This window comes from Ranitomeya variabilis, chromosome 7 (assembly GCF_051348905.1).
Source record: "Ranitomeya variabilis isolate aRanVar5 chromosome 7, aRanVar5.hap1, whole genome shotgun sequence".
NCBI lineage: Eukaryota > Metazoa > Chordata > Amphibia > Anura > Dendrobatidae > Ranitomeya > Ranitomeya variabilis.
Genome location: NC_135238.1, coordinates 67,373,092 through 67,399,473, shown reverse-complemented (window position 1 = coordinate 67,399,473; position 26,382 = coordinate 67,373,092). Strand labels below are relative to the sequence as shown.

General features: G+C 43.3%; 1 protein-coding gene across 4 annotated transcripts in view; it reads right to left on the bottom strand.

Moving 5' to 3' along the window:
- Positions 1 to 26,382, bottom strand: part of LOC143786052 (lipopolysaccharide-induced tumor necrosis factor-alpha factor homolog) — an 83,798-nt gene that overhangs the window by 38,760 nt on the left and 18,656 nt on the right. For all 4 annotated transcript variants that reach the window (XM_077275230.1, XM_077275227.1, XM_077275229.1 and 1 more), the window contains 2 exons: positions 10,902 to 10,961; positions 1,714 to 1,773 (listed from right to left, as the gene is read on the bottom strand). In XM_077275230.1, coding sequence (XP_077131345.1) covers positions 1,714 to 1,773; positions 10,902 to 10,961 — 120 coding nt within the window. The remainder of the gene's footprint in view (positions 1 to 1,713; positions 1,774 to 10,901; positions 10,962 to 26,382) is intronic.

Below are 26,382 nucleotides of genomic sequence, written 5' to 3'. Positions count from 1 at the left end.
TTGCATATTTACTCAATAAATCCTTATTTTATACTCCCCTCAAACAAAAAAATAATTCTACACCAATTTTTTAGGACTATATCTATGGACTTTGGTCCTATCGGCGGGTAAGCTTATTCTAGACCTGTATGAAAAAAACAAGATTTTAAAGAAGAGTAACCAAAAAACGATACTTAAAGGTGTTTTCCCGCAAACAAATTACATTTTAACTAACAGATCTTGGAATAAAAATAATTTCCACAATTGGATGTTTAAAATAAAATGTTCCTGTGCTGAGATAATCTTATAAATGTGCCCCTGCTGTGTACTGTGTAATGGCCGTGTCTGACCGTACAGGAACATGGTCTGATATACCACAGCTCCTGGGCAGGGGAGGAAGCAAAAGAGAGTATACAGACATTACAGCACGGGATCACAGCTGATTCTTTTTGTGGGGCAAATTATTTCTCTGCCTGTTTTAATCAATGTTTTACCTCAAAGAAAGAATTATCAGTGAACCCTTTGCTGTCCTGTCTGCAGATTGTGTTTTGCTTCCTCCCCTGGCCAGGAGCTGTGGTATGATCAGACCATGTCTTTGCACTGTCAGACACGGCCATTACACAGTACACAGCAGGGTCACATTTATAAGATTATCTTAGCACAGGAACATTTTTTTCAAACACATCCAATTATGGAACTTATTTATTATTCAAGGTTGAATTGATTAAAATGTTGATTAAAATTACATCCGTTCGTGGTAAAAGCCCTTTAAGATAAAATAGAATCATATCCGTAACAACTGCATTAATATTTATCCACATCTATGGAAAGTAAGACACAATATTGCTGTATTATGACTGCTTGTTATAGCATATGATTTGATTACAGTGTGGCATATTATATGGGTACAGTATGATATTTTTGGTTACTGATGTTATGAACACATTCACACACTCACACTGCTAATGGTTGAAGGAAAGAACTTGAAAAAGATAGACAATGTACCAGCACCCATCTGGTCCCTGTACAAAGTAGGAAAGTCCCTAATCACACAACTACAAAACACCTCCTCAAATCTGTCTCCCTAAAAGGTAGTCCAGGGGTTTCTCATTACTCCTGAGGAACCAGAGGGGAGGCCACAACCCAACTCCTACAAAGGAAAAGAAGACCATGAAGTGAGACACAAGAACCCAGAGTAAGAAACTAAACGCAGATTATAATAAATACAGAGTACCAACAAATAAACCAACTGACTGGAAAAAAAACCTGACCCAGAAACGTAAAAGAAAGGGAAGGGTGGTGGGAAAGAGGACTCACAGACAGACCATTGGAAAAGCAAATGGGTTTAATCGAGCAAGATAGTCCCTAGTTGAGGAGATGGAACTTCTACCACCATCTACATAGAAGTATAGCCAGCAAAGAAAGTCAGTATGAGATGATTTTATAAAGCCCATGCAAAAATGTGATAGGACAAAACCAAAAGAGAAACTAGAAAACAACTGAAAAGAAGCAAACCAAGAAAAGGTAAGCAAGGACAAAAGAACAATCATCATTTGGACAGAGACAAAGTGGGCTGTGGCTCAATAGAGAGGGAAACAAACCACACAGCAAAAGGTTATCGGATCGAGTCCCAAAACCAAACCATCGCAACTGATTTCTAATATTTGACTATAATGTGGTATATTATGACAATAGCAATCAAATAAGTACAAGGAAGGAACTATTAGGCTCTACCTGGGTGTTGAAACCCTCCAAATCCAGAAGGTGGTGAGGTTTGATATCCTCCTCCTAAATCTGAGAAACAATAAAAATGAAATGTTTCAGAAGACAGGGCAACTAGGGATATGTATGCTGAGATGACATGTTTGGATATACTATGAATTCCCACTTAATGTCACCTACTTTACCCAGTAAGAAGTATGATGCCACCTCAAAAAGACACTAAAATAGACAAATCATTAGGCCTATACCTCTTAGTTCTGCAGCAAAAAGTACCGTGATAGAAAAAGCACTGACTTTAATATTTAGGAATAAAAAATATAAATTCTACAAATAGAGGAATGCCTTAGAAAAGGTATGAAAACATAAGATATTTCACACAAATTTAAGCGTTATCATCATACTTAGAAAACATTTGTGGCTGATTCAGAGCACAGATATGTTCATGCAGATAAAGGCATAATGAGGAAGATTTTGTCCAGGCAAATTAATCAGATTAAGAGATCAGATGCTAAAATATCATTACAAAGAAGCAAATAGGTATTGAACGTTGCTGCAACCTGTGGAGTTCAACAAACCGGATCCACCAGAGGCTTGCAGCTGTGCATAAATCTATCATTTGGCCACCACTAAACAGTGCTCACAAGCACTAAAGACTGATTTTAAATCAGTTGTGTTTACTGATGAGGGCCATGCAGCCATGAATGGTCCAGAAGGATGGCGTAGTGGAAGGTTGGTGAATGGCCACCATGTCCCAACAAGGCTGTGATATCAGTAAGGAGGTGGCAGACTGTTTGGGCTGGAATCATGGGGAGCGATGCTAGGAGGCCCCTTTATGGTTCCTGAAGGTGTGTAAATGACCTCTGCAAAGTATAGGAGGTTGTTCCCATCAAAAGAGCAGCTCTGGGAGGCTCTTCTGACATCCTGCAAAGAAATTCAAGGAGAGACTATCCAAAGACTCCAAAAAAAAATCAATGGATTCAAGAATTGTGAAGATGATATCAAAGAATGGGTCATGTTAACATGCATCTTGGCCTGTTACGATGTTTTTACTTGAAAATGCTTTTGATTTCAGTAAATGTGATCTTTTGCTTCAAATTCAAGAAATTACAATTTCAGTTCTTTGCAGCCTATAAAATGTTTGGAAATTGTGTTGTGTATAAAATTCTGGTACAGTGCATTTTGAGTTTGTTTTATCTTTGAAAAAATACTGTTATCATTGGGAGATTTGTCCAATAACGTGATTAATACTCTAACTCTTCATGATTTCAACATTATATTGACTCATTTAGGAAACTCATTATTTTTGGAAAAACGTTTTGAATGTAAGTTTAGCTGTCAGCATGGCCTTCATTTCTTTTCCTCTTGACTTTAAAAGGGAAAATTTGCATTTTTGAGAAAAATTGATGTGAAAACTGCTTCTTTAGCAAAACATATGAATAAAGCCATTATAAATATTGCATGTAGTGGCATACATTTTTTCAGCTTACTAATGCACCAAAGCTGAAATGAAAAAGTACGCCAAAATCCTGATACAAATGACAGAGCCAATGGCAGATGATGACGTATATGGGAGAGATTTTCACCCACCATGTTACTTATTGGATGCCATGGAAAATTCAAAGTTTTTTTTTTAGATTCTTATGAGTGAGATCTGAGATATACAGACTAAGGCCGGCGTCACACTGGCGAGTTTTACGGACGTAAGAGCGCAGAAACTACGTCCGTAAAACTCGCATAACATACGGCACAATTATTCTCAATGGGGCTGCTCCTATTAGCCGTATATTACGGTTCAGTATTATACGGCTTTCTACGGCCATACAAAATCGCAGCATGCTGCGTTTGTCAGCGTATTGCGCAAAAAAATCGCTAATGAAAGTCTATGGGGGCGAGAAAAATACGGATTCCACACGGACCTGCAGTGTGACTTGCGAGAAATATGCAGCGCTGTTAGTGAAAAGTCGGTAATTCAATTGCCGGCTTTTCATTTCTCCTGCACAAACCCGACAGGATATGAGACATGGTTTACATACAGTAAACCATCTCATATCCCTTTTTTTTGCATATTCCACACTACTAATGTTAGTAGTGTGTATGTGCAAAATTTCAGCGCTGTAGCTGCTGAAATAAAGGGTTAAATGGCGGAAAAAATTGGCGTGGGCTCCCGCGCAATTTTCTACGCCAGACTGGTAAAGCCAGTGACTGAGGGCAGATATTAATAGCCTGGAGAGGGTCCATGGTTATTGGCCCCCCCTGGCTACAAACATCTGCCCCCAGCCACCCCAGAAAAGGCACATCTGGAAGATGCGCCTATTCTGGCACTTGGCCACTCTCTTCCCACTCCCTGTAGCGGTGGGATATGGGGTAATGAAGGGTTAATGCCACCTTGCTATTGTAAGGTGACATTAAGCCAGATTAATAATGCAGAGGCGTCAATTATGACACCTATCCATTATTAATCCAATTGTTGGAAAGGGTTAAAAAACACACACACACATGATTTAAAAGTATTTTAATGAAATAAACACAGCGGTTGTTGTAATAAGTTAATGCATTAACCCTTCATTACCCCATATCCCACCGCTACAGGGAGTGGGAAGAGAGTGGCCAAGTGCCAGAATAGGCGCATCTTCCAGATGTGCCTTTTCTGGGGTGGCTGGGGGCAGATGTTTGTAGCCAGGGGGGGCCAATAACCATGGACCCTCTCCTGGCTATTAATATCTGCCCTCAGTCACTGGCTTTACCATTCTGGCGGAGAAAATTGCGCGGGAGCCCACGCCAATTTTTTCCGCCATTTAACCCTTTATTTCAGCAGCTACAGCGCTGAAATTTTGCACATACACACTACTAACATTAGTAGTGTGGAATATGCAAAAAAAAAGGGGATATGAGATGGTTTATTGTATGAAAACCATGTCTCATATCCTGTCGGGTTTGTGCAGGAGAAATGAAAAGCCGGTAATTGAATTACCGGCTGTTCACAGATATCGCGCTGAATGAAATCTAAATACAGAATATATATATATATGTGTCTCAATGACATATATATATATATATACTGTATACATGTTTTCCCGAACATTTGAGCACATAAATCCATTAGATGTCGGTTTTGCAAGCCTGCGCGAAAATCTCGCAGTACGGATGCCATACGGATTACATACCGAGGATGCCATGCGCAAAATACGCTGACACACCCTGACTACGGATCACTATTTTGGGAACATTTCTCCGTATTACGGCCGTAGTACGGACGTAAAAAACGGACTGTATTGTCTTACGCCGAGTGTGACGCCGGCCTTACAGCAAAACCTTATACTGTATATGGCTATGGAAACTTATAGCAAATATATATATTATTAGGGTGGAGCACTAAATTGGGTTTTGTTTAGGGAGCCATATTCTGTGCAGTGTTGTGAATTCTGCTCTTGGGCTCCCTCCGGTGGTTATAAGTGGTAGTGCTGCTGTCTTTGGATCACAGCAGTCATCAGGTGTGTCCACTTAGTGCATTTCTGACTGGGCTATTTAGTCTTGCTTGACTCTTTGGTTAGTGCCAGTTGTCCATTGTTTCCTGGAGGATTCACTTCCCTGCCTGGTCTCTCTTGCTTGCTGTTCATGTCAACAAAGATAAGTGCTGGCTTTGTTTTCTGCAGTCCACATGCTGTGGGCCTGATCGTTCTAGTTACTTTCCATGTTTTGTCTTGTCCAGCTTGGTCTGTATAAGGATTTGTTTAGCCAAGCTGGTATCTCTGGAGATGCAGATATACCCTCCATGCCTTTAGTTAGATGTGGAGTTTTTTGTATTTTCTGTGGTGGATATTTTCTAGTGTTTTAATACTGACCGCATAGTACTCTGTCCTATCCTTTCTATTTAGCTAGAATTGGCCTTCTTTGCTAAATCCTGATTTCAGTCTGCGTATGTTATTTCCCTCTCTTCTCACAGTCAATATTTGTGGGGGGCTGTCTATCCTTTTGGGGGATTTTCTCTGAGGCAAGATAGTTTTCCCCTTTCTATCTCTAGGGGTAATTAGTCCTCCGGCTGTGTCGAGATGTCTAGGGAGTGAAAGGTACATTCCACGGCTACTTCTAGTTGCGGTGTTAAGTTCAGGGTCTGCGGTCAGTACAGGTACCACCTTCTCCAGAGTACGTCTTATGCTGCTCCTAGGCCACCAGTTCATAACAGTACAACTGGCCAACAATGAGTTAATTGCATCTCAGAAGAAGGAAAGGAAAGTGCTGAGCCATTTTTTTTCTGTAGTCTGTTGTGCCTCTTCTTTCCTCTTTACCTCTGGGTGGTTCAGGAGTTTGGCGCTGATATGGACGTTCAGGGATTGGCTTCTCGTGTGGATCGGCTTGCTGCTAGAGTACAGGGTATTTCCGATTATATCGTTCAGACTCCGGTTTTAGAGCCTAGAATTCCAACTCCTGATTTGTTTTCTGGAGACAGGTCCAAATTTCTGAGCTTTAAAAATAACTGTAAACTGTTTTTAGCTCTGAAACCCCGTTCCTCTGGTGATCACATCCAGCAGGTTAAAATAGTCATTTCTCTGCTGCGCGGTGACCCTAAGGATTGGGCGTTCTCCCTGGAAGCTGGAAATCCTGCTTTGCTTAATGTAGACACCTTTTTTCAAGCGCTATGGTTATTGTATGATGAACCTAATTCAGTGGATCATGCTGAGAAGACCTTGTTGGCTCTGTCTCAGGGTCAAGAAGCGGCAGAATTATATTGCCAGAAATTTAGAAAATGGTCTGTGCTGACTAAGTGGAATGAGGATGCCTTGGCTGCAATTTTCAGAAAGGGTCTTTCGGAATCTGTTAAAGATGTTATGGTGGGAACCTGCTGGTCTGAGTGATTCTATGTCTTTGGCCATTCAGATTGATCGGCGCTTACGCGAGCGCAGAGTTGTGCGCGCTGTGGCGTTGTCTTCCGAGCGGAGTCCTGAGCCTATGCAATGTGATAGGATTGTGTCTAGAGCGGAACGACAAGGATTCAGACGTCAGAATGGGTTGTGTTTTTACTGCGGCGATTCTGCTCGTTATTTCTGATTGCCCTAAGTGTACTAAGAGAATCGCTAGTTCTGTTACCATCAGTACTGTACAACCTAAATTTCTGTTATCTGTGACCCTGATCTGCTCATTATCTTCATTTTCTGTCATGACATTTGTGGATTCAGGCGCCGCTTTAAACTTAATGGACTTAGAATTTGCCAGACGTTGTGGGTTTCCTTTGCAGCCTTTGCAGAATCCTATTCCTTTGAGGGGCATTGATGCTACACCACTGGCAAAAAATAAACCTCAGTTTTGGACACAGCTGACCATGTGTATGGCGCCAGCTCATCAGGAAGATTGTCGTTTTCTGGTGTTGCATAATTTGCATGATGCTATTGTGCTGGGTTTCCCATGGTTACAGGTGCATAATCCGGTATTAGATTGGAAATCTATGTCTGTGACTAGTTGGGGTTGTCAGGGGATTCATGGTGACGTTCCTTTGATGTCAATTACCTCCTCCCCCTCTTCTGAAATTCCTGAGTTTTTGTCAGATTTCCAGGATGTATTTGATGAGCCCAAGTCCAGTTCCCTTCCACCGCATAGGGACTGTGATTGTGCTATCGACTTGATTCCAGGTTGTAAGTTCCCTAAGGGTCGACTTTTTAACCTGTCTGTGCCAGAACATACCGCCATGCGGAGCTATGTAAAGGAATCTTTGGAGAAGGGGCATATTCGGCCATCTTCTTCACCATTGGGAGCAGGTTTTTTTTTTGTTGCCAAGAAGGATGGCTCCTTGAGACCCTGTATTGATTATCGCCTCTTGAATAAGATCACGGTCAAATTCCAATACCCTTTGCCTTTGCTTTCTGATTTGTTTGCTAGGATTAAGGGGGCTAGTTGGTTTACTAAGATTGACCTTCGAGGGGCATATAATCTTGTTCGTATTAAGCAGGGTGACGAATGGAAAACTGCGTTTAATACGCCCGAAGGCCATTTTGAATACCTTGTGATGCCATTCGGGCTCTCTAATGCTCCATCTGTGTTTCAGTCCTTCATGCATGATATATTTCGGAATTATCTTGATAAATTCATGATTGTATATTTGGATGATATTTTGATTTTTTTCAGATGATTGGGAGTCTCATGTGAAACAAGTCAGGATGGTATTTCAGATCCTTCGTGAGAATGCTTTGTTCGTGAAGGGGTCTAAGTGCCTTTTTGGAGTACAGAAGGTTTCTTTTTTGGGCTTCATTTTTTCTCCCTCATCTATAGAGATGGATCCGGTTAAAGTTCAGGCCATTCATGATTGGATCCAGCCCACTTCTGTGAAGAGCCTTCAGAAATTTTTGGGCTTTGCTAATTTTATCGCCGCTTTATTGCCAACTTCTCCAGTGTGGTTAAACCCCTGACCGATTTGACGAAGAAGGGCGCTGATGTGGCGAATTGGTCCTCTGCGCCTGTTTCTGCCTTTCAGGAGCTTAAATGCCGATTTACTTCTGCCCCTGTGTTGCGTCAGCCGGATGTTTCTCTTCCTTTTCAGGTTGAGGTTGACGCTTCTGAGATTGGGGCAGGGGCCGTTTTGTCTCAGAGGAATTCTGATGGTTCCTTGATGAAACCGTGTGCCTTCTTTTATCGAAAGTTTTCGCCTGCGGAACGCAATTATGATGTCGGCAATCGTGAGTTGTTGGCTATGAAGTGGGCATTTGAGGAGTGGCGTCATTGGCTTGAGGGGGCCAAGCACCGTATTGTGGTCTTGACTGATCATAAGAATCTGATTTACCTCGAGTCTGCCAGACGGCTGAATCCTAGACAGACCCGATGGTCCCTGTTTTTCTCTCGTTTTGATATTGTGGTCTCGTACCTTCCGGGTTCTAAGAATGTTAAGGCGGATGCCCTCTCTAGGAGCTTTTTGCCTGATTCTCCTGGGGTCCTTGAGCCGGTCGGCATTCTGAAGGAAGGGGTGATTCTTTCTGCCATCTCCCCTGATTTACGTCGGGCTCTTCAGGAGTTTCAGGCCGATAAGCCTGATCGCTGTCCAGTGGGGAAATTGTTTGTTCCTGACAGATGGACTAGTAAAGTGATTTCTGAAATTCATTGTTCTGTGTTGGCTGGCCATCCTGGGATTTTTGGTATCAGAGATTTGGTTGGTAGGTCCTTTTGGTGGCCTTCTTTGTCACGGGATGTGCGTTCATTTGTGCAGTCCTGTGGGACTTGTGCGCGGGCCAAGCCTTGCTGTTCCCGTGCTAGTGGGTTGCTTTTGCCTTTGCTGGTCCCTGAGAGGCCTTGGACGCATATTTCTATGGATTTTATTTCAGATCTTCCAGTTTCCCAGAGGATGTCGGTTATCTGGGTGGTATGTGACCGGTTTTCTAAGATGGTTCATTTGGTACCTTTGCCTAAATTGCCTTCCTCTTCTGATTTGGTTCCGTTGTTTTTTCAGCATGTGGTTCATTTGCATGGCATTCCGGAGAATATTGTGTCCGACAGAGGGTCTCAGTTTGTTTCTAGGTTTTGGCGTGCTTTTTGTGCTAGACTGGGCATTGATTTGTCTTTTTCTTCCGCATTTCATCCTCAGACAAATGGCCAAACCGAACGAACTAATCAGACCTTGGAAACTTATTTGAGATGCTTTGTGTCTGCTGATCAGGACGATTTGGGTGGCCTTCTTGCCATTGGCCGAGTTTGCCCTTAATAATCGGGCTAGTTCTGCTACCTTGGTTTCACCCTTCTTTTGTAATTCTGGTTTTCATCCTCGTTTTTCTTCAGGGCAGGTAGAGCCTTCTGATTGTCCTGGGGTGGACTCTGTGGTTAACAGGTTGCAGCAGATTTGGGCTCATGTTGTGGACAATTTGGTGTTGTCTCAGGAGGAGGCTCAGCGTTTTGCTAACCGTCGTTGGTGTGTTGGTTCCCGGCTTCGGGTTGGGGATTTGGTTTGGTTGTCTTCCCGTCATGTTCCTATGAAGGTTTCTTCCCCTAAGTTTAAGCCTCGGTTTATTGGTCCTTATAGGATTTCTGAGATTGTCAATCCGGTGTCTTTTCGTTTGGCCCTTCCGGCCTCTTTTTCCATCCATAATGTTTTTCATAGATCTTTGCTGCGGAAATATGTGGTGCCTGTTGTTCCCTCTGTTGATCCTCCTGCCCCGGTGTTGGTTGATGGGGAGTTGGAGTATGTGGTTGAGAAGATTTTGGATTCTCGTTTTTCGAGACGGAAACTTCAGTATCTTGTCAAATGGAAGGGTTACGGCCAGGAGGATAATTCTTGGGTTTTTGCCTCGGATGTCCATGCTACTGATTTGGTTCGGGCCTTTCATCTGGCTCGTCCTGATCGGCCTGGGGGCTCTGGTGAGGGTTCGGTGACCCCTCTTCAAGGGGGGGTACTGTTGTGAATTCTGCTCTTGGGCTCCCTCCGGTGTTTATAAGTGGTAGTGCTGCTGTCTTTGGATCGCAGCAGTCATCAGGTGTGTCCACTTAGTGCATTTCTGACTGGGCTATTTAGTCTTGCTTGACCCTTTGGTTAGTGCCAGTTGTCCATTGTTTCCTGGAGGATTCACTTCCCTGCCTGGTCTCTCTTGCTTGCTGTTCATGTCAACAAAGATAAGTGCTGGCTTTGTTTTCTGCAGTCCACATGCTGTGGGCCTGATCGTTCTAGTTACTTTCCATGTTTTGTCTTGTCCAGCTTGGTCTGTATAAGGATTTGTTTAGCCAAGCTGGTATCTCTGGAGATGCAGATATACCCTCCATGCCTTTAGTTAGATGTGGAGTTTTTGTTTTTTCTGTGGTGGATATTTTCTAGTGTTTTAATACTGACCGCATAGTACTCTGTCCTATCCTTTCTATTTAGCTAGAATTGGCCTCCTTTGCTAAATCCTGATTTCAGTCTGTTTATGTTATTTCCCTCTCTTCTCACAGTCAATATTTGTGGGGGGCTGTTTATCCTTTTGGGGGATTTTCTCTGAGGCAAGATAGTTTTCCCCTTTCTATCTCTAGGGGTAATTAGTCCTCCGGCTGTGTCGAGATGTCTAGGGAGTGAAAGGTACATTCCACGGCTACTTCTAGTTGCGGTGTTAAGTTCAGGGTCTGCGGTCAGTACAGGTACCACCTTCTCCAGAGTACGTCTTATGCTGCTCCTAGGCCACCAGTTCATAACAGTGCAGGACACCAAAAGAAAAATTATGCATATACTGTATGTACATGTAATTACTGCACTATACCTGTGGGCTGTGCCCCTCCAACTTCATATGGTGGTGGGGGTGGAAGAGCTCCTCCAAAATCTGTTAAAAAAACAAAAATGAAAGGGACATTTACAGTGATATGTAAGGATTTACTGTCAGATAGCATCATATCCAAGCCACGATAAAAGGTTAATATGTTCTTATGTCCTCCTTCCTTCACACTTTGGGATATCAGTCACACCACTGTGAGTGTAATAATAGTGCAATGCTGGAATGAGTGGCAGTGGTGTCAGACTAGTCCAGATATGCAACGTTCAACTTCAATTTTACAATATCTGCAGCAACATTTAAAGGGAATCTGTCAGTAAAATCAACTCTTCTAGGCCATTTATATGTTAATGCAGGTCATAAGTTGCTAAATAAAATGATACCTTGATATCTGTGATCTAATATCTACCGTATTTTTTGGACTATAAGATGCACTTTTTTCCCCAAAATTTTTTAGGGAAAATGGGTGTGTCTCTTATAGTCGGAATATACTTACAAGTAGTGTGGCGGCAGGCGATTCTCTAGCGGTCCCAGTCCGATGCTGCAGGGCGATGATCACATTCCCTTCCCAGGCTGGTGCAGCACTTTCGGCGGTGCTCTGTGGTGCTGGGGGCTCCGCCAGCAATTTGTGGAGGCCTCCCACACATTAATTGCTGCGATGCATTGGCCCGCTGGAAAATGGCCGCCGGGGGCGGCACATGCTCAGATTGAGATCTCGGCAACCACAGAACACCGCCGAAGAAGCCTTGGATGGGATTTCCCGGAGGCATCACAGCAATGGATGTACGGGGGCCTCCGGGCTTTCACAAAATGCCGGCGCTGTCCCCGCACCACAGAGCACTGCCAAACCTGCCGCACCAGTCTGGGATGGGAGTCATATCACCGGACCACCGAACACCACCTGTGACCACGCTCCACCAGCGCTGCTGATTACCCCCTCAGTAAGCTGAATTTGGACTGTAAGATGGACCCCCATTTACATAGTAACATAGTTATTAAGGTTGAAGGAAGACTTTAAGTCCATCTAGTTCAACCCATAGCCTAACCTAACATGCCCTAACATATTGATCCAGAGGAAAGCAAAAAAACCCATGTGACAAAGAGTAAGCTCCACACTGGGGAAAAAAATTCCTTCCCGACTCCACATATGGCAATCAGACTAGTTCCCTGGATCAACACCCTGTCAAGGAATCTAATATATATACCCTGTAACATTATACTTTTCAAGAAGGGCATCCAGTCCCCTCTTAAATTTAAGTAATGAATCACTCATTACAACATCATACGGCAGAGAGTTCCATAGTCTCACTGCTCTTACAGTAAAGAATCCGCGTCTGTTATTATGCTTAAACCTTCTTTCCTCCAGACGTAGAGGATGCCCCCTTGTCCCTGTCTCAGGTCTATGATTAAAAAGATCATCAGAAAGGTCTTTGTACTGTCCCCTCATATATTTATACATTAACATAAGATCACCCCTTAGCCTTCGTTCTTCCAAACGAAATAGCCTGAAGTGTAATAACCTATCTTGGTATTGCAGACCCCCCAGTCCTCTAATATTCCAAAGACATACTGATAGGGAATTTAGATTGTGAGCCCCATCGGGGACAGCAATGATAATGTGTACAAACTGTAAAGTGCTGCGTAATATGTTAGCGCTATATAAAAATAAAGATTATTATTATTATTGGTCGCTCTTCTCTGCACCCACTCTAGTTCAGCTGTCTTTCTTATACACTGGAGACCAGAACTGTGCACAGTATTCTAAGTGTGGTCGAACTAGTGACTTGTATAGAGCTAAAATTATGTTCTCCTCATGAGCATATATGCCTCTTTTAATGCATCCCATTATTTTATTTGTAGCAGCTGCCTGACTCTGGCCACTAAATATGAGTTTGTCATCCACCCATACACCCAGGTCTTTTTCATTGACGGTTTTGCCCAGAGTTTTAGAATTAAGCACATCGTTATACATCTTATTACTTCTACCCAAGTGCATGACCTTACATTTATCCCTATTAAAGCTCATTTGCCATTCGTCAGCCCAAGCTTCTAGTTTATATAAATCATCCTGTTATATAACATTGAACATTGTCCTCCTCTGTATTGATTACCCTGCAGAGTTTAGTGTCATCTGCAAATATTGAAATTCTGCTCTGTATGCCCCCTACAAGGTCATTAATAAATATGTTAAAAAGTATCAAAGTATCCCTTTATTCAACGACCTGCATGCCCATGTATAAGGCTAGGTTCACATTGCGTTAATGCAGCTCGTTCAACACCTGCGTGAAACGGGCTGCGTTAACGCAAGTGCCGAAATGTGATCGCGCTAGCGCAGATAGAGCTAGCAGATGCTCTATCTGCGCTAGCGGTGATGGACCTGGAAGCGCTGCAGCCCGAGTCCCAGGATCCGTCACTCAATGACGGCACAAGCGCAGCTTGCCCTTGTACCAGATTGGACGGCTGAGCTGTCAGTATCTGCATCCCAGACACACTGAGAGGTGGAACCGTGACACCTCAATGTTGCTACAACATCCTGCCTAGAATACCCTCCATTCTGTCTTTTTCCCCTAAGGTTGAGTTTAGTTGGCTGTGTTGGAAATCAGGCCAGTCACAACCCCAAATTTAAGATGTATCTACTAGCTTTGTGTGCGTGTCTGTATTGCGAATGCGTGCAGGAGCTGTCACTATGTTGCATGCATTTTTCTGGTCCATAAATGGACCAAAAAAAGGAATGCATGCTCCAATTTTTTCCATTGAGACTGTCCGTGTGCTCTTTGTGCGTAGTCTGTAGTGCACATGGACAGCACATGGATTGTTTATACGCTTGTCTTAATGAGCGTAAAGATGCGAGATCTTTTGAATTTTCTGACCAGTCACTCTTTTTTCTAGAGGTCCCATACCTAGCCATTTACCAAGTTAACTTTTATATTCTTAGTATATTTTATCTTTCGGATACCATTTAGAAGACATCTAGGAGACATTTATGTACTGTTGTTACGTCATAATAAAGCAAAACTACATCAACAACAAACTACAAATCTCCAGTATTGCTATTTTCAATATTTGTTAGAACAGATATGATAGGAGAGCTCAATCTTTACATACAGTCTGAAAGTCAGTAGCAGGATTCTTTGAAAATAACAATGGACCCCTTCCCGATTGAGCCCCAATGGACCAGTGCTTTATTTCTCCGACTACTAACAAAGTTGCCTTGAAGAACACCACTAATTGTCTTTTGACTAGAGATGAGCCACCTCCCTAGTGTTCGGATTCGGTTCAGTTTGTCGAACAGGGCCGTGTTCGACGAACTGTTCGTCGAACGTTCGACGAACACCGTCGAACCCCATTGAAACCAATGGCAGGAAAACACAAACACATACAAACACATGAAAAACACATAGAAAACACCTTAAAAGGTGTCCAAAAGCTGACAAACTGCTCAGAAGACACAACAAACACATGGAAAAGTCACAACTACATATAGTCATGGGAAAAGAAAAGAGGTGGAGGAGTAAAAGGAGGAGGAGACACAGATATAGGCATGTCATAGTTACATAGTTACATAGTTATTAAGGTTGAAGGAAGACTGTAAGTCCATCTAGTTCAACCCATAGCCTAACCTAACATGTTGATCCAGAGGAAGACAAAAAAAACCCATGTGGCAAAGAGTAACTCCACCATGGGGAAAAAAATTCCTTCCCGACTCCACATACGGCAATCAGACTAGTTCCCTGGATCAACGCCTTATCAAGGAATCTAGTGTATATACCCTGTAACATTATACTTTTCCAGAAAGGCATCCAGTCCCCTCTTAAATTTAATTAATAAATCACTCATTACAACATCATACGGCAGAGAGTTCCATAGTCTCACTGCTCTTACAGTAAAGAATCCGCGTCTGTTATTATGCTTAAACCTTCTTTCCTCCAGACGTAGAGGATGCCCCCTTGTCCCTGTCTCATGTCTATGATTAAAAAGATCATCAGAAAGGTCTTTGTACTGTCCCCTCATATATTTATACATTAAAATAAGATCACCCCTTAGTCTTCGTTTTTCCAAACTAAATAGCCCCAAGTGTAATAACCTATCTTGGTATTGCAGACCCCCCAGTCCTCTAATAACCTTGGTCGCTCTTCTCTGCACCCGCTCCAGTTCAGCTATGTCTTTCTTATACACCGGAGACCAGAACTGTGCACAGTATTCTAAGTGTGGTCGAACTAGTGACTTGTAAAGAGCTAAAATTATGTTCTCCTCATGAGCATATATGCCTCTTTTAATGCATCCCATTATTTTATTTGTAGCAGCTGCCTGACTCTGGCCACTAAATATGAGTTTGTCATCCACCCATACACCCAGGTCTTTTTCATTGACGGTTTTGCCCAGAGTTTTAGAATTAAGCACATCGTTATACATCTTATTACTTCTACCCAAGTGCATGACCTTACATTTATCCCTATTAAAGCTCATTTGCCATTCGTCAGCCCAAGCTTCTAGTTTATATAAATCATCCTGTTATATAACATTGAACATTGTCCTCCTCTGTATTGATTACCCTGCAGAGTTTAGTGTCATCTGCAAATATTGAAATTCTGCTCTGTATGCCCCCTACAAGGTCATTAATAAATATGTTAAAAAGAAGAGGGCCCAATACTGACCCCTGTGGTACCCCACTGCTAACCGCAACCCAGTCCGAGTGTGCTCTATTAATAACCACTCTTTGTTTCCTATCCCTGAGCCAGCTCTTAACCCACTTACACATATTTTCCCCTATCCCCATTATTCTCATTTTATGTATCTACCGTTTGTGTGGCACCGTATCAAAAGCTTTTGAAAAGTCCATATACACTACGTCCACTGCGTTCCCTTGGTCCAGTCCGAAACTTACCTCTTCATAGAAATTGATCAGATTTGTCTGACAGGAACGGTCCCTAGTAACCCCATGTTGATATTGGGTCATGAGGTTATTCCTCCTCAGATACTCCAGTATAGCATCCCTTAGAATGCCCTCCAGGATTTTACCCACAGTAGAGCTTAAGCTTACTGGCCTATAATTTCATTTGACACATTATTTTTTTTTCCCTATTTTCCTTCTGAAAATGTGTGGTGCATCTTATGGTCTAGTCTATCTTATAGTCCAAAAAATACAATATATTCCTGACAAATCCACCTTTTTCTTATATGTAAATTAGCTGTTCAAAGCTATGGGGCAGGACACCAATCTCCCTGAGAATCTGCCTCCAGGGCTTATTTTAAATGAAAGAGGGCATTATTACCAGTGTGAGATATGTAACCAGCACAGAACAGTAGAACTGAACTTTGTTTCATACCAAACACGTTAGCAACTGCAGCTCTCACAGCTCTGTTGCAATGCAAAACTATTGGAACACTGGATGCCCGTGAGATGGAAGCAGAAGAACAGAGCGGAACCTGCAGATGTGTCAGATATAGTCATACACTGTTCTACATAACCCCCCCTTTTATTTAAAATAAGCTATAAAAGCAGAGTCTTATGCAGATCAGTGTCCGGCCCATAGTCCTGAACAGCTCATTTACAAATAAGCAAAATATGGATTTCTTTGGAATAAGTCATAGTATCGCAGATATCAAAGTATCCCTTTATTCAACGACCTGCATGCCCATGTATAAGGCTAGGTTCACATTGCGTTAATGCAGCTCGTTCAACACCTGCGTGAAACGGGCTGCGTTAACGCAAGTGCCGAAATGTGATCGCGCTAGCGCAGATAGAGCTAGCAGATGCTCTATCTGCGCTAGCGGTGATGGACCTGGAAGCGCTGCAGCCCGAGTCCCAGGATCCGTCACTCAATGACGGCACAAGCGCAGCTTGCCCCTGTACCAGATTGGACGGCTGAGCTGTCAGTATCTGCATCCCAGACACACTGAGAGGTGGAACCGTGACACCTCAATGTTGCTACAACATCCTGCCTAGAATACCCTCCATTCTGTCTTTTTCCCCTAAGGTTGAGTTTAGTTGGCTGTGTTGGAAATCAGGCCAGTCACAACCCCAAATTTAAGATGTATCTACTAGCTTTGTGTGCGTGTCTGTATTGCGAATGCGTGCAGGAGCTGTCACTATGTTGCATGCATTTTTCTGGTCCATAAATGGACCAAAAAAAGGAATGCATGCTCCAATTTTTTCCATTGAGACTGTCCGTGTGCTCTTTGTGCGTAGTCTGTAGTGCACATGGACAGCACATGGATTGTTTATACGCTTGTCTTAATGAGCGTAAAGATGCGAGATCTTTTGAATTTTCTGACCAGTCACTCTTTTTTCTAGAGGTCCCATACCTAGCCATTTACCAAGTTAACTTTTATATTCTTAGTATATTTTATCTTTCGGATACCATTTAGAAGACATCTAGGAGACATTTATGTACTGTTGTTACGTCATAATAAAGCAAAACTACATCAACAACAAACTACAAATCTCCAGTATTGCTATTTTCAATATTTGTTAGAACAGATATGATAGGAGAGCTCAATCTTTACATACAGTCTGAAAGTCAGTAGCAGGATTCTTTGAAAATAACAATGGACCCCTTCCCGATTGAGCCCCAATGGACCAGTGCTTTATTTCTCCGACTACTAACAAAGTTGCCTTGAAGAACACCACTAATTGTCTTTTGACTAGAGATGAGCCACCTCCCTAGTGTTCAGATTCGGTTCAGTTTGTCGAACAGGGCCGTGTTCGACGAACTGTTCGTCGAACGTTCGACGAACACCGTCGAACCCCATTGAAACCAATGGCAGGAAAACACAAACACATACAAACACATGAAAAACACATAGAAAACACCTTAAAAGGTGTCCAAAAGCTGACAAACTGCTCAGAAGACACAACAAACACATGGAAAAGTCACAACTACATATAGTCATGGGAAAAGAAAAGAGGTGGAGGAGTAAAAGGAGGAGGAGACACAGATATAGGCATGTCATAGTTACATAGTTACATAGTTATTAAGGTTGAAGGAAGACTGTAAGTCCATCTAGTTCAACCCATAGCCTAACCTAACATGTTGATCCAGAGGAAGACAAAAAAAACCCATGTGGCAAAGAGTAACTCCACCATGGGGAAAAAAATTCCTTCCCGACTCCACATACGGCAATCAGACTAGTTCCCTGGATCAACGCCTTATCAAGGAATCTAGTGTATATACCCTGTAACATTATACTTTTCCAGAAAGGCATCCAGTCCCCTCTTAAATTTAATTAATGAATCACTCATTACAACATCATACGGCAGAGAGTTCCATAGTCTCACTGCTCTTACAGTAAAGAATCCGCTTCTGTTATTATGCTTAAACCTTCTTTCCTCCAGACATAGAGGATGCCCCCTTGTCCCTGTCTCATGTCTATGATTAAAAAGATCATCAGAAAGGTCTTTGTACTGTCCCCTCATATATTTATACATTAAAATAAGATCACCCCTTAGTCTTCGTTTTTCCAAACTAAATAGCCCCAAGTGTAATAACCTATCTTGGTATTGCAGACCCCCCAGTCCTCTAATAACCTTGGTCGCTCTTCTCTGCACCCGCTCCAGTTCAGCTATGTCTTTCTTATACACCGGAGACCAGAACTGTGCACAGTATTCTAAGTGTGGTCGAACTAGTGACTTGTATAGAGGTAAAATTATGTTCTCCTCATGAGCATCTATGCCTCTTTTAATACATCCCATTATTTTATTTGCCTTTGTAGCAGCTGCCTGACACTGGCCACTGAATATGAGTTTGTCATCCACCCATACACCCAGGTCTTTTTCATTGACGGTTTTGCCCAGAGTTTTAGAATTAAGCACATCGTTATACATCTTATTACTTCTACCCAAGTGCATGACCTTACATTTATCCCCATTAAAGCTCATTTGCCATTTATCAGCCCAAGCTTCTAGTTTACATAAATCATCCTGTAATATAAAATTGTCCTCCCCTGTATTGATTACCCTGCAGAGTTTAGTGTCATCTGCAAATATTGAAATTCTACTCTGAATGCCCCCTACAAGGTCATTAATAAATATGTTAAAAAGAAGAGGGCCCAATACTGACCCCTGTGGTACCCCACTGCTAACCGCGACCCAGTCCGAGTGTGCTCCATTAATAACCACCCTTTGTTTCCTATCCCTGAGCCAACTCTCAACCCACTTACACATATTTTCCCCTATCCCCATTACTCTCATTTTATGTAACAACCTTTTGTGTGGCACCGTATCAAAAGCTTTGGAAAAGTCCATATACACTACGTCCACTGGGTTCCCTTGGTCCAGTCCGGAACTTACCTCTTCATAGAAGCTGATCAAATTAGTCTGACATGAACGGTCCCTAGTAAACCCGTGCTGATACTGGGTCATGAGGTTATTCCTCTTCAGATACTCCAGCATAGCATCCCTTAGAATGCCCTCTGTCATGATCTCAATGGCAAGAGAACATAGCATAAGTATATATAGGAACTAGCTCTTGGAAGATGGGAACTGAGCTGACCATGAACTAAACCTAACGCACAACTAGCAGTGGCCGGGTAGCATGCCTACGTTGATTCTAGATGCCCAGCACCAGCCGGAGGACTAAATAAAGCTAGCAGAGGAAAATATTAGTCCTAGCTCACCTCTAGAGAAATACCCCGAAAGGAGACAGAGGCCCCCCACATGTATTGGCGGTGAGTTGAGATGAAATAACAAACGTAGTATGAAAATAGGTTTAGCAAATTTGAGGTCCACTTACTACATAGCAGAAGACAGAAAGGACACTTTCATGGTCAGCTGAAAACCCTATCAAAAACACCATCCAGAAATTACTTTAAAACTCTGGCATTAACTCATAACACCAGAGTGGCAATTCCTGTTCACAAGAGCTTTCCAGACACAGTAACGAAACTACAGCTGTGAACTGGAACGAAAATGCAAAAACAAACATGGACAAGAGTCCAACTTATCTAGTAGTTGTCTAGGAGCAGGAACAAGCACAGAGAGGCTTCTGATAACATTGTTGACCGGCAAGCAACTAACAGAGCAGCAAGGTTATATAGCGACTCCCACATCTTGATGGGAACAGGTGAACAGAGAAGATGAAGACACCAGTTCAATTCCACCAGTAGCCACCGGGGGAGCCCAGAATCCAAATTCACAACAGTACCCCCCCCCTCAAGGAGGGGGCACCGAACCCTCACCAGAACCACCAGGGCGATCAGGATGGGCCCTATGAAAGGCACGAACCAGATCGGAGGCATGAACATCAGATGCATTCACCCAAGAATTATCCTCCTGGCCGTATCCCTTCCACTTGACCAGATACTGGAGTCTCCGTCTGGAAACACGAGAGTCTAAGATTTTCTCCACAACGTACTCCAACTCACCCTCAACCAACACCGGAGCAGGAGGCTCAACGGAAGGCACAACCGGTACCTCATACCTGCGCAATAATGACCGATGAAAAACGTTATGAATAGAAAAGGATGCAGGGAGGTCCAAACGGAAGGAAACAGGGTTAAGAATCTCCAATATCTTATACGGGCCGATAAACCGAGGCTTAAACTTAGGAGAAGAGACCCTCATAGGGACAAAACGAGAAGACAACCACACCAAATCCCCAACAGAAAGCCGAGGACCAACACGACGGTGGCGGTTGGCAAAAAGCTGAGTCTTCTCCTGGGACAACCTCAAATTGTCCACCACCTGCCCCCAGATCTGATGCAATCTCTCCACCACAGCATCCACTCCAGGACAATCCGAAGATTCCACCTGACCAGAGGAAAATCGAGGATGAAACCCCGAATTACAGAAAAACGGGGACACCAAAGTGGCAGAGCTGGCCCGATTATTGAGAGCGAACTCCGCCAATGGCAAAAAAGCAACCCAATCATCCTGGTCAGCAGACACAAAACACCTCAGATATGTCTCCAGGGTCTGATTAATCCGCTCGGTCTGGCCATTCGTCTGAGGATGGAAAGCGGACGAAAAAGATAAATCTATGCCCATCCTAGCACAGAATGCCCGCCAAAATCTAGACACGAATTGGGTCCCTCTGTCAGAAACGATATTCTCAGGAATACCATGCAAACGAACAACATTTTGAAAAAACAGAGGAACCAACTCGGAAGAAGAAGGTAACTTGGGCAGAGGAACCAAATGGACCATCTTAGAAAAACGGTCACACACCACCCAGATGACAGACATCTTCTGAGAAACAGGCAGATCTGAAATAAAATCCATCGAGATGTGCGTCCAAGGCCTCTTAGGAATAGGCAAGGGCAACAATAATCCACTAGCCCGAGAACAACAAGGCTTGGCCCGAGCACAAACGTCACAAGACTGCACAAAGCCTCGCACATCTCGTGACAGGGAAGGCCACCAGAAGGACCTTGCCACCAAATCCCTGGTACCAAAAATGCCAGGATGACCTGCCAACGCAGAAGAATGAACCTCAGAGATGACTCTACTGGTCCAATCATCAGGAACAAACAGTTTATCAGGTGGGCAACGATCAGGTCTATCCGCCTGAAACTCCTGCAAGGCCCGCCGCAGGTCTGGAGAAACGGCTGACAATACCACTCCATCCTTAAGGATACCTGTGGGCTCAGAGTTACCAGGCGAGTCAGGCTCAAAACTCCTAGAAAGGGCATCCGCCTTAACATTCTTAGAACCCGGTAGGTATGACACCACAAAATTAAACCGAGAGAAAAATAATGACCAGCGCGCCTGTCTAGGATTCAGGCGCCTGGCGGTCTCAAGATAAATCAAATTTTTGTGGTCAGTCAATACCACCACCTGATGTCTGGCCCCCTCAAGCCAATGGCGCCACTCCTCAAAAGCCCACTTCATGGCCAAAAGCTCCCGATTCCCAACATCATAATTCCGCTCAGCGGGCGAAAATTTACGGGAAAAGAAGGCACAAGGCCTCATCACGGAGCAGTCAGAACTTTTCTGCGACAACACTGCCCCAGCTCCGATCTCAGAAGCGTCGACCTCAACCTGAAAAGGTAGAGCAACATCAGGCTGACGCAACACAGGGGCAGAGGAAAAACGGCGCTTAAGCTCCCGAAAGGCCTCCACAGCATCAGGGGACCAATCAGCAACATCAGCACCCTTCTTAGTCAAATCGGTCAATGGCTTAGCAATATCCGAAAAACCAGCAATAAATCGACGATAAAAGTTAGCAAAGCCCAAAAATTTCTGAAGACTCTTAAGAGAAGAGGGCTGCGTCCAATCACAAATAGCTTGAACCTTGACAGGATCCATTTCAATGGAAGAGGGGGAAAAAATATATCCCAAAAAGGAAATCCTCTGTACCCCAAAAACACACTTAGAACCCTTCACACACAAAGAATTAGACCGCAAAACCTGAAAAACCCTCCTGACTTGCTGGACATGAGAGTCCCAGTCATCCGAAAAAATCAGAATATCATCCAGATACACAATCATAAATTTATCCAAATAATCGCGAAAAATATCATGCATAAAGGACTGGAAAACTGACGGAGCATTAGAAAGACCAAAAGGCATCACTAAATACTCAAAGTGGCCCTCGGGCGTATTAAATGCGGTTTTCCACTCATCCCCCTGCCTGATTCGCACCAAATTATACGCCCCACGAAGGTCAATCTTAGAGAACCACTTGGCCCCCTTTATGCGAGCAAACAAATCAGTCAGCAACGGCAATGGGTATTGATATTTAACAGTGATTTTATTCAAAAGCCGATAATCAATACATGGTCTCAAAGAGCCGTCTTTTTTTGACACAAAGAAAAAACCGGCTCCTAAGGGAGATGACGATGGACGAATATGTCCCTTTTCCAAGGACTCCTTTATATATTCTCGCATAGCAGCATGTTCAGGCACAGACAGATTAAATAAACGACCCTTTGGGTATTTACTACCCGGGATTAAATCTATGGCACAATCGCACTCTCGGTGCGGAGGTAACGAACCAAGCTTGGATTCTTCAAAGACGTCACGATAGTCAGACAGGAACTCAGGAATTTCAGAGGGAATGGATGATGAAATGGAAACCACAGGTACATCCCCATGAGCCCCCTTACATCCCCAGCTCAACACAGAACTAGCTCTCCAGTCGAGGACTGGGTTGTGAGATTGCAGCCAAGGCAATCCTAGCACCAAATCATCATGTAGATTATTCAGCACCAGAAAGCGAATAATCTCCTGGTGATCCGGATTAATACGCATAGTTACTTGTGTCCAGTATTGTGGTTTATTATTAGCCAATGGGGTGGAGTCAATCCCCTTCAGAGGAATAGGAGTCTCCAAAGGCTCTAAATCATACCCACAGCGTTTGGCAAAGGACCAATCCATAAGACTCAAAGCGGCGCCAGAGTCGACATAGGCGTCCGTGGTAATAGATGACAAAGAGCAAATCAGGGTCACAGATAGAATAAATTTAGACGGTAAGGTGCAAATGGAAACAGATTTACCAAGCTTTTTAGTGCGCTTAGAGCATGCTGATATAACATGAGTAGAATCACCACAATAGAAACACAACCCATTTTTCCGTCTAAAATTCTGCCGCTCGCTTCGGGACAGAATTCTATCACACTGCATACTCTCTGGCGACTTCTCAGTGGACACCGCCAGATGGTGCACTGGTTTGCGCTCCCGCAAACGCCTATCGATCTGAATAGCCATTGTCATGGACTCATTCAGACCCGCAGGCACAGGGAACCCCACCATAACATCCTTAATGGCATCAGAGAGACCCTCTCTGAAAGTCGCCGCCAGGGCGCACTCATTCCACTGAGTAAGCACAGACCATTTACGGAATCTTTGGCAGTAAATTTCCGCTTCATCTTGCCCCTGAGATAGGAACATCAAAGTTTTTTCTGCCTGAAGCTCCAAATGAGGTTCGTCATAAAGCAACCCCAAGGCCAGAAAAAACGCATCCACATTGAGCAACGCAGGATCCCCTGGTGTCAATGAAAAAGCCCAGTCTTGAGGGTCGCCCCGGAGCAAGGAAATCACAATCCTGACCTGCTGTGCAGGGTCTCCGGCAGAGCGAGATTTCAGGGACAAAAATAATTTGCAATTATTTCGAAAATTCTGAAACCCGGATCTATTCCCCGAGAAAAATTCCGGCAAAGGAATTCTCGGCTCAGATACAGGTGCATGACAAACAAAATCTTGCAAATTTTGTACCTTCGTGGCGAGATTATTCAAACCTGCAGTTACACTCTGAAGATCCATTACAAACAGGTGGACCCAGAGCCATTCAAGGGTTAAGAGGAGGTAAGAAGCAGCTAGACAGCAATTAAGGGCTAGGCAGCAAAACTCTGAGGGGAAAAAAAAAAAATTTCCCTTCAACACTTCTTTTTCTCCTGCTTCAGCCCAAACAATTAACACTTTGTGGGCCGGTCAAACTGTCATGATCTCAATGGCAAGAGAACATAGCATAAGTATATATAGGAACTAGCTCTTGGAAGATGGGAACTGAGCTGACCATGAACTAAACCTAACGCACAACTAGCAGTGGCCGGGTAGCATGCCTACGTTGATTCTAGATGCCCAGCACCAGCCGGAGGACTAAATAAAGCTAGCAGAGGAAAATATTAGTCCTAGCTCACCTCTAGAGAAATACCCCGAAAGGAGACAGAGGCCCCCCACATGTATTGGCGGTGAGTTGAGATGAAATAACAAACGTAGTATGAAAATAGGTTTAGCAAATTTGAGGTCCACTTACTACATAGCAGAAGACAGAAAGGACACTTTCATGGTCAGCTGAAAACCCTATCAAAAACACCATCCAGAAATTACTTTAAAACTCTGGCATTAACTCATAACACCAGAGTGGCAATTCCTGTTCACAAGAGCTTTCCAGACACAGTAACGAAACTACAGCTGTGAACTGGAACGAAAATGCAAAAACAAACATGGACAAGAGTCCAACTTATCTAGTAGTTGTCTAGGAGCAGGAACAAGCACAGAGAGGCTTCTGATAACATTGTTGACCGGCAAGCAACTAACAGAGCAGCAAGGTTATATAGCGACTCCCACATCTTGATGGGAACAGGTGAACAGAGAAGATGAAGACACCAGTTCAATTCCACCAGTAGCCACCGGGGGAGCCCAGAATCCAAATTCACAACAGCCCTCCAGGATTTTACCCACAGTAGAGGTTAAGCTTACTGGCCTATAATTACCGAGTTCAGTTTTTGCCCCTTTTTTGAATATTGGCACCACATTTGTTATACGCCAGTCCTGTGGTACAGACCCTGTTATTATGGAGTCTTTAAAGATTAAAAATAATGGTCTATCAATGACTGTACTTAGTTCCTGCAGTACTCGGGGGTGTATCCCATCCGGGCCCGGAGATTTGTCAATTTTAGTGATTTTTAGACGCCGCCGTACTTCCTGCTGGGTTAAGCAGGTGACATTTAATGGGGAATTTTTATCACTAGTCATTTTGTCTGCCATGGGATTTTCTTTTGTAAATACTGATGAAAAAAAGTCATTTAGCATATTGGCTTTTTCCTCATCCTCATCCACCATTTCACCCAGACTATTTTTAAGGGGGCCAACACTGTCATTTTTTAGTTTCTTACTATTTATATAGTTAAAGAATATTTTGGGATTATTTTTACTCTCTCTGGCAATGAGTCTCTCTGTCTCAATCTTTGCTGCCTTGATTTGCTTTTTACAGAATTTATTAAATTTTTTGTATTTATTTAATGCCTCCTCACTACCTACTTCCTTTAATTCTCTAAATGCTTTATTTTTGTCCCTTATTGCGCCCCTTACAGCTCTATTTAGCCATATTGGTTTCCTCCTATTTCTAGTATGTTTATTCCCATACGGTATATACTGTGCACAGGTCCTATCCAGGATGCTAATAAACGTCTCCCATTTTCTTTGTGTATTTTTGTGTCTCAGGATATCGTCCCAGTTAATTGCACCAAGATCCTCTCTCATCCGTTGGAAATTTGCCCTCCTGAAGTTTAGTGTCCTTGTCACCCCCCTACTACCCATCTTATTAAAGGTTACATGAAAACTTATTATTTTGTGATCACTATTCCCCAAGTGACCCCCAACCCTTATATTTGATATGCGGTCTGGCCTGTTGGTTAATATTAGGTCTAGCAGTGCCCCCCTCCTTGTTGGGTCCTGTGTTGTGAACTATACTTTTTGGCTCCCTCTTGTGGTCACTAGTGATTTGGCACTTGGATTGTCTTTTACCAGGTTTGTGCTCACCTGCTTTGTTAGGCCTGGGGTGTTGCTATTTAAACTTCCTGGATTCTCAGTCCAGTGCCTGGCATCGTTGTAATCAGTTCACTTCTGTTTGCTCCTGTCTTCAGGTCCTGGTTCTTTGCAAGATAAGCTAAGTCCTGCTTTCGTACTCTTGATCATTTGCATTGTTCATATTTTTTGTCCAGCTTGTACAAATGTGATTCCGGTTATTGCTGGAAGCTCTAGGGGGGCTGATATTCTCCCCCCACACCGTCAGTCGGTTTGGGGGTTCTT